The sequence below is a fragment of the Colletotrichum lupini genome, chromosome 1 (assembly GCF_023278565.1).
Source record: "Colletotrichum lupini chromosome 1, complete sequence".
NCBI lineage: Eukaryota > Fungi > Ascomycota > Sordariomycetes > Glomerellales > Glomerellaceae > Colletotrichum > Colletotrichum lupini.
This window is the reverse complement of record NC_064672.1, coordinates 3,708,376-3,723,307: the sequence shown is the minus strand read 5'-3', so window position 1 is coordinate 3,723,307 and position 14,932 is coordinate 3,708,376. Positions and strand designations below refer to the sequence as shown.

General features: G+C 53.6%; 6 protein-coding genes across 6 annotated transcripts; 2 read left to right on the top strand and 4 right to left on the bottom strand.

The window, feature by feature from the left end:
* Nucleotides 1-1,856: 1,856 nt before the first annotated feature.
* CLUP02_01070 (major facilitator superfamily transporter) lies at nt 1,857-4,127 on the top strand (the record flags this gene model as incomplete). The annotated part of the gene is made up of 7 exons (XM_049280112.1): nt 1,857-2,168; nt 2,227-2,263; nt 2,325-2,672; nt 2,730-3,305; nt 3,363-3,554; nt 3,617-3,882; nt 3,948-4,127. 7 exons carry the CDS (start codon nt 1,857-1,859, stop codon nt 4,125-4,127), a joined length of 1,911 nt encoding a protein of 636 aa, XP_049136069.1.
* A 756-nt stretch (nt 4,128-4,883) lies between these two features.
* On the top strand, nt 4,884-6,020 carry CLUP02_01069 (uncharacterized protein; the record flags this gene model as incomplete). The annotated part of the gene is made up of 1 exon (XM_049280111.1): nt 4,884-6,020. The coding sequence occupies one exon, from the start codon at nt 4,884-4,886 to the stop codon at nt 6,018-6,020; it is 1,137 nt and encodes a 378-aa protein (XP_049136068.1).
* Nucleotides 6,021-6,097: 77 nt separating this feature from the next.
* Nucleotides 6,098-7,510, bottom strand: CLUP02_01068 (uncharacterized protein; the record flags this gene model as incomplete). The annotated part of the gene is made up of 4 exons (XM_049280110.1): nt 6,098-6,233; nt 6,273-6,873; nt 6,954-7,316; nt 7,384-7,510. The coding sequence occupies 4 exons, from the start codon at nt 7,508-7,510 to the stop codon at nt 6,098-6,100; spliced, it is 1,227 nt and encodes a 408-aa protein (XP_049136067.1).
* Nucleotides 7,511-7,834: 324 nt separating this feature from the next.
* CLUP02_01067 (DNA-directed RNA polymerase III subunit RPC2) lies at nt 7,835-11,344 on the bottom strand (the record flags this gene model as incomplete). Its single annotated transcript, XM_049280109.1, has 2 exons — nt 7,835-11,054; nt 11,109-11,344. 2 exons carry the CDS (start codon nt 11,342-11,344, stop codon nt 7,835-7,837), a joined length of 3,456 nt encoding a protein of 1,151 aa, XP_049136066.1.
* A 28-nt stretch (nt 11,345-11,372) lies between these two features.
* On the bottom strand, nt 11,373-11,866 carry CLUP02_01066 (uncharacterized protein; the record flags this gene model as incomplete). The annotated part of the gene is made up of 3 exons (XM_049280108.1): nt 11,373-11,545; nt 11,595-11,819; nt 11,860-11,866. 3 exons carry the CDS (start codon nt 11,864-11,866, stop codon nt 11,373-11,375), a joined length of 405 nt encoding a protein of 134 aa, XP_049136065.1.
* A 2,108-nt stretch (nt 11,867-13,974) lies between these two features.
* Nucleotides 13,975-14,289, bottom strand: CLUP02_01065 (uncharacterized protein; the record flags this gene model as incomplete). Its single annotated transcript, XM_049280107.1, has 1 exon — nt 13,975-14,289. The coding sequence occupies one exon, from the start codon at nt 14,287-14,289 to the stop codon at nt 13,975-13,977; it is 315 nt and encodes a 104-aa protein (XP_049136064.1).
* Nucleotides 14,290-14,932: the final 643 nt, after the last annotated feature.

Below are 14,932 nucleotides of genomic sequence, written 5' to 3'. Positions count from 1 at the left end.
TGCCCCGTGCCTCGAGCCTCGTGCTTCGTGCCCGGTGCCGTTTCTGCCGCCGCCCGCCCCCGCCGGCGACTCGCGAGAAATAGGCCGAAGGTTTTGCTACACTACTTGGAACGAAAGAAGAAGTTGACATGGATGGAAACTTTCGAGAAGACTGATTACGGGGTCCACTTGGCTGATGGTTTGGGGAGTCGCTCAATCAGCCGGAAATTAGGCACGAGGTTGAAGTTGCTCCACTACCCCGATAATCAGGTCGAGGTTGGCCGTTGCCTCAAAGTGTCAGCCGGCATGGGTCCGTGTTGCACCGACCGTAGGTATCAGTCAGTTCGTCCAATCTGAGGGAAACAAGTATGGAATGCGGATCGGCGTCAAGGATACTCCGTATGACGGGCTGACACTCAGCGCAACAAGCATTTGCCAATACGGCGCCATCCGGTCGCCAAGTAATAATTATTTGATGCCATCCAATGTGGCTTTCAGAAGCAGACTCGTGGTGAATGTTTTTGATGCATCCAACGAAGGTCTCAAAGAGGATATCCATTCGACACTTGGTAAAGTTTAGAGGTCTCCGTCGTGGCATTCTCGTGCCGACTTCCGAATGACTACGATGCGAGGCGCATAAGGCCTTTGGTGCTGACAGGCGCAGTCCGTTTAGGGTGTTTCTATCCCTTTTGGGAATTCGATTCGAGCGGCACGATGGTTAGGTATCCGACCGTGCGGATAAGTTGGTTATGGTCAATCCGTACTACGTGCCTAACGAGCGGGAATGGCTGAGGATGACATCCTGCAGGTGTCTCATTGTTTTTTCTTCCCTCCCATGCATCATAAATGCGACTAGTCGCGATTTGGTTGAATCCACGAGCTGAGTGTGTGTGTCGTGGGGCTTGGATGGGTGGGAAGAAGTAGAAATTCGTAAAGGTGATCCAGAGAGAGATCCAAAGGATCGGAACCATCTCCACAACCCTCGCACTCGCCTAATTCTTGGCTTTCCCTCTTGTGGATACGTGTATGCTGTAAACACCTTATCGATTGGCCCGGTCGCATCGATAAGGTATAGGTAGGGCTGCCTTGGCCCGCCTTGGCAAGAGCTTGTCCTCTACTCCCGGCCTGCCGCTGTCTGCCATCTTCCAACGACGCCCGGCAACCGCGAATGGTCTACCTTAAGGTACCTTGGTCTTCCAAGGTTCCTGATGGTCCCTTACTCCTTAGTCTCATGCGCGTACAACGGGAACGATGAGCCACACCCCATTCCATCAGTATGATCGCAAAAGCGCCAATCATCGACTACCATAGGTGCTTAGATACCTGGTCATCGTCGTCGTCGTCGTCTTCTATGGGCTATGCATTTGGCGTCTACCTGCTTTCGTTCCCTGCAGGTGATTTGTGGGCCATGAAGCCCAAGTTTCGTCTATCTCTGTACTACTTTTGCTGCGGAAGAGAGAACATCTCGGCGAGCGTTTTGAGAAGATCCACGGGCTGCCTCCATCGCTGTCTGCATTCGCACTCGTCTAAACGGATTGAGGGTTCGTCTGACCCAGCCTCCACGGAAGCCCATTCCGGTCTGGTTATTCTGTATTAACCCCTGTCTCAGAGTGAACTACCCATGATGTATCTGGGTGTCAAGTAGACTGTCGCTGGCGAGAAGTTATAACACACCTCCGCCCCCCCCAATCAAGTTTATGTAGAGTCGATATTCAACCAAGCATTTTATTCATACCCCTGACTCATCGACTTCGAATCTACCAGACACCATCATAACAACTACAAGAGTACACACTCAGACAAGCAGCATTAGACGACGACTCCTCCACCGAAAGAGACATCAACAACCCGTCTTACCCCTGAGAGGCAACTTCGACATGGTTTTCATCTACTTGGGGAAGAAGGCCTACCGGGCCATGAAGGGTTCGGGCAAAACGCAAACGACACCAGCCACAGAGTCAACAGCAACAGAAGGATCAACAAGTGAGAACATAACCTACCAGGACAAGAACAACCAAACCCCCTTAGAAAGAACTTCGAGTACACCGACTTGCGGTCACCAATTCGATCCGGCCTCTGGGCCCTGCCCAACATGCAAGTCTGAGCGCAAGGCCCAGCTCAAGTACAGAGTCAAGATCTTTGCTGGCCTAGTACTCCCCTTTGTAGTCCAAGCCTTGGACGTGACAATCGTAAGTCTGACCTCGTTAGAGCCGCGAAACATGTAACACAGCTGACAAGATCCAAAAGGTCGCCAGTGCCTTGCCTTGGATTGCAGCCGACTTCCGTAAGCCCCTGACTCCATATGCCCATCTTCACCACCCCTTACATGTCTAACAATCGCGCAGACGAGACTCGCCAACTCAACTGGATCATCGCAGCCTTCAACCTCACATCGGCCGCTTTCATCCCATTCTGGGGCCAGATCGCCGACATCTTTGGACGACACGTCTCGATACAGACCTGTTTGGTGCTGATGCTCATTGGCAGCGCGCTGTGTACCGGCGCCCCGACAGATGCCTTCCCCGTCCTCCTGCTCGGCCGCGGCTTCCAAGGCCTGGCGTGTGCTGGCCTCAATGTCCTCGTCCGCATCGTCATCGCCGACAAGGTGACCCTGCGCGAGAACGCCAAGAACTGGGCAATCTTCTCCTTCTTGGGAGGTGTGTTGGGATGGGGTCTGGGCCCTGTCCTGGGAGGTGAGCCACTCCAGACACTGTATTGTCATTGAGGTATGAAGACTAACAGACGGCCAGGATACATCACGAGCGGTTCTTCTTGGCGATGGTGCTTCGGCATCAACCTGCCCATCGCCTTCGTCAGCATGTTCATCCTCTACTTCGTCCTGCGTTCCGAACTCCTCGGGCCGCAACCCATTTCCCAGCTCGACGAGACGACCGAGACGGGCCGACGAACAACCTTCAAAAAGCGTCTGCAGACAATCGACATCGGAGGCCAGCTTCTCTTCCTCTTTGGCTTCGGTCTCCTGGTCCTCGGCTTGACGTGGGCCGGTGCCACATACTCGTGGACTAGCCCCGCCGTTCTTGTGACGCTCATCCTGGGCGTTGTGATCAGCATCCTGTTCATCGTCTGGGAGTACCACATGTCCCCAGGCAAGGCACTGGCCCGTCGCTTCCCGTGGCAAAAGGCCATGATTCCCTGGGAGTTGGTTCGTAACAGGGATATCGGCCTCTTGTTCTACACCTCTTTCGCGACGGGCATGGCCATGTACTCTGTACTGTACTTTTGCAACATCTACTTCACAATGGTGAAGCTTTGGTCGGCGGACCAGTCTGGCGTACAGCTGCTGTACTTTACTCCAGGCTTGGCGGGTAAGTTTTCCCAAATGGTATATGACCAAACAGGTTGCTGACGAGTGAATCTTGTAGTTGGTGTCTACGCCTCGGCTTTCATGTGCAACGGCTGGCCGCGCAAGACGTTTCCGCCCATCTTTCTCGGATCGATCCTCGAAATGCTCGGCATCGGCTTGTTGGCGTGGGCACTTTGGACAGAACACAACCCAACCGTATACGGGATGATGGCTCTCACTGGTGTCGGAACCGGTCTTCGTATTATGCCCGGTAAGTGTTCCTCTCTTCATAATCCCTCTTATCATGAGAAGTGAGACTAATCCTCAGCCTAGTCCCTCTTCACGGTGTCGGCTACTTCCCCAAGAAGATCGCAGCCGTCATTTCTCTCATGGCAGTCGCCTACCCCTTTGGCGGAACGTTGGGCCTGACCATCATGACGACCGTCTTCAACAACGCTTCTGGCATCGGTGAGGACTCGCCCCTGAGAGACTTTGAGGCCCTCAGCCGTCTGCCGGCGGCCATGCAACAACAGATTACCCACGACGCCAAGATGGGCGTCGTCTGGGCGTTTGTCGCCATCTGTCCTTTTATGGTCCTCGTAGGTCATGCCCCAATATTCGAGAAAGCTTTCTTCCATTATAAAGCTAATACAATGTCTTCCAGTGCACGGTATCGGCTTCGCTTCTTGGCAATGTCTATATTAGCAAAGTCGAGGAGGGCAAGGATGAAAGGCAGAACGAAATCTACGAGGGCGTGTATTTGCTTAGCTATTTCCGCAAGGGAGGCAATGCCAAGAATATCAGAAGGGAGCATTTGTCGGGCGGGGAGTCGACTTTGGAGTAGGTTGAGAATGATTTGCATGGGCTGAACTATGAAACTGTTTATTGGATGGTTTTTGATCATTTTCTACAGATTACGGGGAGTGGTTCTTTGATGAATTAGACTTGCAGCGTCATGATTAATTACTCCAATCTGTTTGTAGCAAGATTGAAATGAAGGTAAGATTGAGAAGGTTTATGAAATATACAAAACAATGTTTGCCAAAGCATCAAAGCACTTCTGTTTTAGGGTCTCCCATCTGCATCTCGCATCAATGAATCGACAACACTTGACGTTGGACAGTGGCGAAGAGAAACAAGGAAAAGCCAACCATTCCTTTTATCGAGAACGAAAAACCTGCTGGCTTCGTCAAGTCTGGGTGCGGCGAATGCCAATCTGATTCGCTGCGCAACGCCGAGGCGAGGTGGCCAAGTTGGCCCGATTAGGAAAGTGGGCTGTGTGTTTTGTGGTGCGGTCGCGAAGCTCCGGCGGCCGGATCCTCTCCGCAACCTCACCTCACCTCATCACACTTCTAGCATCGTCTCTCACCGTCTTTATGAGAGAAGGGCGTTTCTTCGTATTCGGAACTGGACGCTCACTTTCATCAGGCAGATTGGCCGAAGGACTCATCCCCTTCACTCACAAGTCTCACTAGAGTGGGCTAAATCATCCCATCAAGCTTGTCATCTCACATCCATCAAGCTGGCATTCATCAAGGCGTCGCATACACACATGAACCCGAATCTTCTCTCATCTCAATTCTCACACTCACCACCAAAAATGGACATCGACCAACTTCCCACAACAGACGCAATATCCAGCCCGCCTCCGGCCTTACAGGACGAAGAAGCCCACCTCAAAGCACGCACCTCGGACTCCAAATTCTGGCTCGACTTCTCCCTCTTCGACGACGGCCTTGAAGCCACACGCGCGGAGTCTCTCACGACCCTTTCGCACTTTCACCGCTTTCCGGACCTGCCGCCGGAGATCCGCCTCAAGATATGGTCTTACCTCATCGCCCCCCGCGTCGTGACGGCCTGCTGCTTCGAGCGCGATGCTAGGCTGCCTGCCCGGCGTGAGGCGTTTGCGAAACGTTCTCTCGCCGCACCCTGTTTCCCCTCCTCCTCCGCATATTCTCCCACGAATACAATGTTAGATTGTAGCCCAATAAGAGAAGAAACACCAGGAGGGGTGACGACAGGGGAGGGAACGACAGGAGGAGGAACAACAGGAGAGTGTACGACAGGAGGAACAATGGAAAGAGAAGCACCAGGGACAGAGACCAAAGAAGAACAAGACACACGGATCTTCAACCCAACATGCCCCCTCATCCTCCTCATCAGCCGCGAATCCCGCGCCCTCGGCCTAAAACACTACGAACTCGCCTTCGGCTGGCGCATCTCGGCCCTCCTGTCCGACACCCCCATCGCCCGGCCCCCGCGCGTCTGGTTCAACTTCGCCCTCGACGCCCTCTACCTCGTCGGCGAGCTCGAGGCCTACGACCAGTACGGCTTCAACAGCCCCATGGTGTATTTCCTGCGCAAGGAGGACACGAGGCGCGTGCGGCACGTCGCCTGCGCGTTTGAGGAGCTGCATTACCCCGAGCAGGAGTCGGATCAGATCTTTGGGTGCCTGTGGCACGTTGTCGATCGGTTCGCGGGCGCGAAGCGGTTGATGGTTGCTGTCACGCCGAGGGACGAGGAGGGGATGAAGGGGTGTCTTATGTTGAGCCCGGACAATATCATGCAGAAGATTTGGAACGGGTGGATTTTGGGGACGACGGTGACGAGTTCTAGTCTCGCGGACACGCAGATTCTGATGGTCAGGGAGGGCGATCTGGCTGATGTTATGGCCTGTCATGCCGAAGAAGACGAGGAGAAGGGGGGCAAGAAATCTGTCGTGACGGTGCGCCCTTAGGAGGGGTCCATTGATGCCCACTGGAGTGAATGCTCTTTCTGCATGGTACGGAAGTTTTTGGAGTTGACAGGTCTGGGTTATCTTTGAGATTGATGATACAGCTGTTGTACATATGAATAGAGGAGAGGGTTGCTATGCCGCCCGCCTAATGATGAAATTGGTATGTTCCCACAAACATCCGAAACGCCGTTTCCGTTGCGCCATTCCGCCCGACTATCTACAATACCATCACCATTACAGATCCAGACTCACTACTTGCCCTTGTCGAGACCCTCAAACGCAGGGCTGGGATTGTCTCCCTGCCTCCGCATCCCGCCAAGCAGCCAATCCGTCAGCCCGACGACCTTGGCACCGACACCCTTCTCCCAGTCGCCACCCTCTTGCACCGTTTCGATCGTATGGCTCAAGATTTTGCCCTCAGCATCAAACTGGAACACGAAGAGCCCCGTGAACGCTTTATCCCCGCCGTCTTCCGCCTTCACGGCCCCCCCTTCCGACGTCGCAGCACCAGAGGAAGAAGATGCCGCCCCGCCGCCATTCTTCTTGCCAGATGCGCACCACCTGACGACGAGCTGCTCCGGGACAGCACCAGGGTGTAACGGCGCAAAATGGAGGGGCTGCTTCGTCACCCGCTCCGAGACGATGGATAGGCGGACGTTCCCGACCAACGGCAGACGGTTCCAGGCGATGGGCGAGGTCCAGAGGGCGGCGGTGTAGGCGACGCGGCCGGAGACGGTCGGGAGGTGCGGGTGCGTTGTCGGGAAGAGGTGGAGCGAGATGTTGGGAGCGAGGATCTCTTGCGGGAGCGGGGATTGGAGGACCCGAGGTAGGTGGTCTTGGAGGATGCGAAGGGCTGTTTTAATTGGGATGCTGTTAGCCCTCTAGTTGCGCAATACGCCTCTGATTCGTTCACGTAGGTTAAGAAAGACCTACTTTTGCCCAACTTGGCATTGTTCTCATCGCCTGGCTTCTTGCCGGGGCCGCCGCCGGTGTTGGATAGGGTTGCGTTGGAAGGGTTGAAGTAGCGGTTCTGGGGCTCGACGGCCTTCGTTCTCGCACGCGCCAGGGCGGATGGCGGGGGAGGAATTATCGTCTTTGCCGTAGTTGTGGCAGTAGTCGCAGCGGCCATGGCGGCGGCAGCTACTGTCGCGGCGGGAATCGTGCTCGCGGTGCTCGTTATGCTTGGGGTGGACGCATTTACGGCGGCGGCACTGGACCACAGTTGCGAAGTCAGCGGCGACGTCGTAGCGGCCCGCACGCCGGGCGATGTAGCTAGGCGCAAGGTGGCCATGGATACTGGAGAGCGGCAGTCATAAATTAAAAGAATATCGCGCGAGGAAGAGAGAGCTTTGTGCCGTTGGACGTAGTAGGGAAGAGGAAAAGCACGCAAAGGCGACGGATACAACAGATGATGTCAGAAACAAGTACGCTGCGGAGGGAAGCGACGGATCAGAATTCGCAGGGTGAAGCTCTAGCTTCAGAAATCCCATGGTTCAGGTACCTCAAGCTTAGGATGGCCGGGGGTGCGGAGAGGGACCCGCACGCCCGGATGGTGCCCCACTTTGACATCGGTCCAGACGGGAGACAACGTCTAACTGCCAATGAGGATACATGGTACTTGGGAGGGGAAAGTATCTCAAGTATGAAGGTGCTCCAGGGAATTGACCATTCAATTGCTTGTGAACCCTCGATTGATATCTACGTTTCTCGTGTGCTATCTATGCTTTTTAGACCTTACGCCGTCCTTGTCAAAACTCCAATATCCCGGGCTATGCGTGATACACTTCAAGTACTATACACGTCGCGCCATCTCATCATCTCGGGTGAGGGAACTCGTCTGCGAGCTGCAGCCTCACGCCGACGTTCATACTGATGAGCTCCTGCACCAGAAGTTTGGCGGCGTAGGGCATCGTCATCTGTGTAACCTCCCTGGTGCTCTTGCACGTGTGGCAGTAACCCTTGTAACCGAACAAACCGCACTGCTGGCAAATATCAATCTGCGTTCCGTCGGAACTAATCATGAGACGCTCAAGCAGTAGCTGGGATGCACCGTACGCAATCAAACAATCGCGCTCCATCTCACCCAGACGGAGACCACCATCTCTGGAACGACCTTCTGTGGGTTGGCGGGTAAGGATGGCTCTGGGACCACGAGAACGAGAGTGCATCTTATCTTGCACCATGTGCTTCAGGCGCTGGTAGTAGATGGGTCCGTTGAAGATGTAAGCTTCCAGAGGCTCTCCAGTGATACCCGAAGTGAAGTAGTCTTTGCCTTCCCAGGAGAAACCGTGATCGACCAGGGCAGCGCTCATCTGTTCCAGGGGGTGAGAGCGGAAAGCGTCGCCAAATCCGTAGTCTTTTCGTCCGTCCAGAACCGAAGCCTTGCCAGTCAAGCATTCAAGCAGCTTGCCAACAGTCATACGGGACGGGAAACCGTGAGGGTTCATGATGATATCGGGAACCAGGCCAGTGTCAGAGAATGGCAAATCCTCTTGGTCGACGATGATTCCAACAACACCCTTTTGTCCGTGACGGGACGAGAACTTGTCACCAAGCTCTGGTCTTCTTGTCTGTCGTGTCTGAACCTTGACCACCATCGTTTCTCTCTCCGTGTGGGACACCATCACCTTGTCGATGTATGCGGGGTCCGCAATTCTGTATGAGATGGAGGAATCTCTGAATTCGCTTGGTCCACGATCCATGCCGATACCTGTGGATCCAGTATCGAGAGGTGTTTCCTTCTTGATCATGACCTCGCCAGAATTGACCTTGTAGCCCACAATGGCGAGACCATCGTCGTCCAAGGCCTCGTGCTTGGTCGTCCTGCCGTTTTCGTCGTTGACCGGATCACCAATGCGTTCGCGTCGGCCGTTGGGGTACTTTTGCAGCTCGGCTGTGTACTTGCGGAATACTTGGCAGCGTCCGAAACCGCGATCACATGATGCCTTATTCAAGACTAACGCGTCCTCAATATCGTAGCCCGAGTACGACATGACAATAACTGTTGCGTTCTGACCAGCGGGGAGTTTATCGTAGTTGACAAGCTGAATTGTCTTTGAGATGACCATTGGTCTTTGCGGATAGACAAGGGTGTAAAGCAGGGTGTCGATACGGTTAAATTGGTTGTATGCGATAGCGCCAATAGCTTGTTTACCCATGGCGCATTGGTAGGTGTTTCGAGGAGATTGGTTGTGGTGAGGGAAGGGAATGAGACCAGCGACTGCGCCAAGAACAGTGAAAGGCTCGATTTCCATGTGTGTAGTAAGAGGGGTAACGTCTTTCTCGTAGAGAGCAACGAGAGTGTCGTTCTCTTCGTTGACGTCAAGATACTCGACAATACCATGAGTTAAAAAATCGTCGAACGTAGCCTTGCCCAGTTGCAAAAGTCTCAGGTGTTCCTCCTTGAGCTTGGGCTTTCCGTTCTTGACAATGATGTAAGGTCGGCAAATACGTCCTTCATCGGTGGCAATGTGGACTGCGTTGAAGTGATTGTTGATATGAATGCTGACGAAGGGAGAAATCCAGCCGCGCCTTCTCATCGTTCTGAACTTACCCGCAAATCGCTTCGGGTATCTGGTCAATGCGAATGGGGTTCCGTTTATGTGAATGACGTACGAAGTCTCGCGGTGCATTTCTCCGCCTGAGAAGTTCCGAATAGGTTCCACACCGGCATCCAGGGTGAAGACCCATCGCTTGACTGGCGCTTCCTCTACGTTGGTTGTGATGTGCGTCATGAGAGCCAAGTTCTTGACCAAACCACAAGCTTCACCTTCGGGTGTATCTGAGGTGCAAAGCATACCCCATTGCGAGGGTTGAAGAGCACGAGGACCGGAGACTTTACGGGTCTTTTCAAACTGCGAGCTAATTCGAGTCATCATACCGAGAGCGCTGATGTAGCTTAGACGACTGAGGACGTGGGTAACACCGGCTCGGTTCATGTTGAAACGCTTGACGGTCCAGTTTCCTGTCTGGATAGCTCGATTGATACCCTGACCAATCATGTTGGCGTGGTTGCTGATCATGTTAACGGCATCAAGAGGAACAGCTCTGTTGTCCTTCTTAAGAACCTTGTCGATGCTGCTCTTGACGTTGCCACAAAATTGCTTGAATAAATCTTCAAAAAGCAGGGAGAGAAGTTGTCCTGCTAACTCGAGTCGCTTGTTTCCGACGAAATCACGGTCGTCAACGAGACTTGGGTCGGCTTGCGCCATCAAGACACGTCGCGTCATAAAAGCCACATAGACAGCCTTGGGATAGAAGTCCAGGCCCTCAATGGGGACGTGGGCGATGATGAGGTTCGCCAAGGCGTCGAGAGCTTCTTCGACGTGGTTTCTTCGGACTTGCGCGGCGAAGGGGACCCTACTTTTGCCCATCTTTACTCTGGCGCCGATATACTCCAAGGCTTGCTGTTGCGTATAGACGCCAACCTTGGTTGCTTCCTCAAATTGAATGAGGAACTCGTCTTGATATTTTCCGTTGTCGCCGGCAACGAGTTGCATGATTTCGTAGTCTGACAGGCCCCCGAGCGCCTTCAGGATGATGACAATGGGGATGCCTTCCACCAAAATGTTGGCAGTGAGAAGAATCCGGTCCTTCTTGAGCGTCACATACGTCTTGGACTTGCGTTCGTGAGTCGAACTGGTGACTGATGCTGTGATGACGCTGTTTTTCTCGTCGGCTTCAACAATGACACGGTTCTTGCTCAGCTGTTCCTGAATGAGAATGACCTTCTCCGTGCCATTGATGATGAAGTAGCCACCGGGATCAAGAGGACACTCATTCATGCGCGACATCTCTGCGTTGTTGGCCCCACCAAGTCTGCAGATGGAACTCTTCAACATGACGGGAAGACGTCCGAGGGGGACATTCTTCCGAACAATCTTGGACTTGTCGCGAATGTAGGCGATGTCGACCATGATGGGTGCAGCGTAGGTCATGTCGCGCAAACGACACTCCATTGGTGTAACCTCATTCTGGGCTCTGATATCGTTGAAGTCGACGCGACTGGGCCGCTCAACTCTGATATCAGTGAACCTGGCAGGGCGTTAGACAAGCTCATGCAAAATGGTGCAGGGAACGGTGGCTTACTCGAGCCAGAATGAACTATTCACATCGCTTCGAACAATGCGGTTGGCGCGGACAATTTCCTTGATCTCATTTTCGACAAAGAAATTGTACGAGTCAATGTGCTGCTTGACGAGACCCTTCACCTTGAGAAAGGCGGGTAAGAGCTGAAATTTATCCTCCTTGGTCGAGATAGGATCCGTCAGCTTCTTTCCGTTGTAAAAGGGCTCCAAAAGAGCCTCGAAGCCGTCGTCCTGCATGATGGTCACCGTGTTCCGCCTGTGACCATTATGTGTCGTTTGGTATTTGCGGCAACGCGGAGGGAGGGTCTACCGCAGATTTTTGAGATGCAGGCGGTCGAGTCACATCGCGAGTTTGAGGCAAGTGGTGGGCAACAGAAAAGTTTGGCCCCGCGGTGCCGGGTGCTGGCAGCAGCCCCACCTTTGCGCGCCCGAGTGTCACTGGTAGTGGTAAGGTATGTAATTCAGAATCTTAGTAAGCATGGTGAACTTGGGACGGCGACGACCTGACCGGGCTGCGCGGGGCACACCTTGGTTGACCTCGGTGAGCCACGCCGAGATGTGTCAGCCTGCCTCACAGCAAAAATGCTCTGCCATGCGTTGTCCACCTTGCCCTGCCTTACTTTATTGCTTACTGACTTACCTTGGAGTGCCTTAAGGTTAAGAGACAGACCACACAGTTCATCCCAACCTGCCGATGGACCTAGTTTCTTGACTAAGGTGATTGATGGTGCATCTTGGGTTCAGGCACCCACATGGCATGGTGAAAGGTGATTAGTTTGCAAAGCTTACGGACACACATCCTCATAAGGTGGAATGCCAAGTGGCACGATGACTTTGAAGCACCTTATTGAACCAACGGCTAATCAGGTCGTAGTCATTCCATCTGTGGGTTCGATCTCTGCTAGGCTCTGCGTTGACGGGTGACCAAACCCAGGGCTTTGGGCCCGCCTCGTACGTTGTGCAGCACCGTCAATGTCAGGGACCATTTACACGCATACTGCGTATCCGTACCTCACTCAACGACCCGTACGGATACTTAGGTTTCCAATGCTTGTGCCATGGTCAAAGAAAGTGGATAACAGAATGTGAGCAACTCAGTCAGCGCTTCAGTTTTGGCATCCCAATGAAGCAGCACCGCGCTTGGCTGGAGACACCCAGCCGCGACTGCCTCCAAAGTCCAAAGCCAAGTTGACCAGGGACTCCGGACACTTTCCTCAAGTGGTTGACGAGTGGGGGTTGTCGCCGTTCCAGGTCACCACTTTAGGCTGTGGGAACTTGGGAAGCCACGCCTGAGCAAGGGAGGAGAGAAAGCAGACAGGGCCTGCGGGTGCCTTGTCGTCTGCTGCAGCCCCGCCCTCGGCCATCTTTTCTCTCTACTTCATACTTTACCCCTCTTCGTAACAGACAAAAGCCTCTATTTCAACAGCCTGGGTCTACGGGAGTATGGGCCCTCCGGACACGACCGACTACGTAGCCCTTACACATCCAATCTCAGAAATATGCTGGAACTGCATTATTTCGATATCTTGCTCTGCAACAGCCGTGGTATTCTGATGTTATCCAAAATGAGAAGCAGTTCACGACACCAGGGTTGCTTCTAGGGCCTCGGACAGCAAATCATTTCGCTGCTCCTATCCATAATCATTGTACGGTCTTGTTCTGTCGTCACACCTGCATGGGATCAGAATGCTCCCCGCAGGGTATCTCTTTGCACGACCCGCAGCTGGTGATGCGGCGGCGACGGCGGCGTCTGCATGTTGCGTTGGCAGAGGGTATACTGCACTTCGTACCTACTGTGGCAAGCCAAGTCGCATCCCATCAACTGCAACTGCCCCTCCTCGACTCCAGATATCGAACCCCGATCGGTTAGGTGGTGAAGCTGCCCCGCGATACAATGAAACGGATACCTACACCTAGCACACGTCCCTCCAGCTTTAGAGCTACAATGAACGCTACTTCCAAGGGCACAATAGTCGATCGAGAGAGAATCAAAAAGCTATCAGTGCTTCGTTTGCCGCTTCTTACAGTCTCCTGAAACCGTTCTCCGCGGCGTAGTCTAGGCTCTGCCACCGTTACTGTTGACCTGGAAACACACAAAGACGTCGAATCTGGGCGAAGTTTGTCACCTATGATGCAACAGGTCAACCCCGCGAGTCACGACCTGCGGCCCCGAAGATTGCGGCCGATCTAGGGTCCAACCACTCTGTTATCGGACAACCCCTCCTCCTACTGGGGTTTCGCAACACAGAGGAGCCAGAGCCAAGGGCTTTGCCGCCTTTGCCTGATGGGACCTTTCCTCGACCACATGGACCCAGTGCCAGAATGGCAATCGAAAAAAGGGGTGGCGAGGGAATATCCGAACTAGTTGATCGTCGAACCGACTTTCCTCGGGTTAGCGCAGAATATGGCATATGGAAGACCATTCAGAATTCTAGCCCGTCGTCTTTCAACCAGGATCCGTCAACAAGCATCCTGCAAGTGACATGGGACGACAGTCAGAGTCAGAAAGTTTTCTGCCATCCTCAAGCCTCCCCCGCCGCCAGGGTACAAAGCCGATACCTGTCGAAGCCTCCTTCAAGGCACCTTCTGACAAGTCACTATGGCCCTGAGCCTGGAGTTTTTTTGTTACTCTCCACGCCAATGCCGCTGCCCACGCCTACTTTGTCGCAGACTCGCAGATAGTCCACTCAATGCGGGCCTTAAAAGTCGGTGTAGAACCGAGCCGCTAGAAGCTTGCGACAGCCCATGCTTGCCGCCCAACAATTCAGTTTTCCTGACTGCTATTTTCGCGATTTTCAAGCCAGGACGGGCCATTCCATGCCTCTGAGGAAACCATCTAGCCGCATTATGACGAAGCACTGGAGCCTCTACCCCGACCATGGATCTTCGCAAACCACCCGGCGGCTGGAAGGTGGGAAGATGCAAGTCACTTCGAGACCCTCGCCAGCCCACCTGGCACCAGCAACGGTCCAAGATGCGGCGCCAATATGACAAGGCCTGCCACTTGGGTGCTGCGTCGCCGTGCCCGAATCGCGGGGCACATCACGCATGTTTCTGAATTGTGTGTTCTCGTCCAAAGCGTGCTGAGAATGAGGCTGGAAGCTCCAAGTCCTCCGTACTTCGTACACCTGGCCCTTCTCCTCGTTCGTCTCCCTGCAGGGACAGATGGCCTCGACAACCATACCCAAGCCGCAGCCCTAAAAGGCACGCACATGTTGGCTCTTTTTAGGCGAATCGACATGCATCCTGTATGAAGCTGCAAAGCATTCACTCCCTTGTGTGTTCGGAATCTCGAGCGTTGAGAATGCATAGTCTTCTCCCCACATGGAGGTTTTCTTAGTCTTGCTGTGTGAATACAGACTGACAAGCCACGGTTTCGCGCGCCGCCTAGCCAGGCCAGTTTTAGCCAGAGACCCTCAGTTCGGGAAGACCCTGTCTCCCCGCCAGCGGCTTACGAAGAAAAAAAAAGAAGAAAAATGTTGTGGAGCTCTTCGGAGCGGCAGAAAAGAAGGGTAGGGATGGACCTGATACTCAGAATCGAGTAATCTTCGGGAGCCCCGTTCAGCGGTTGACCGACCAAGGGTTGCGGTCCATTCGTCAACTGGTGCTCTATATTCGCATTCACACGTTGAAAATCGCCACGAATATCATCAATTTACAAGAAAAACCAACGCCGCAGGATGGACCAATAAGGGCGAAGACCAGCACTTGTCTCAGGATAAATCTCACCGCAACAAACTCATGAGTTTGGATAGAAACCTTACACTGGAGCCGGCTCATTTGATCCTTCGGAACCTAGAGAGGGTTTCTGATACTGACCGGAAT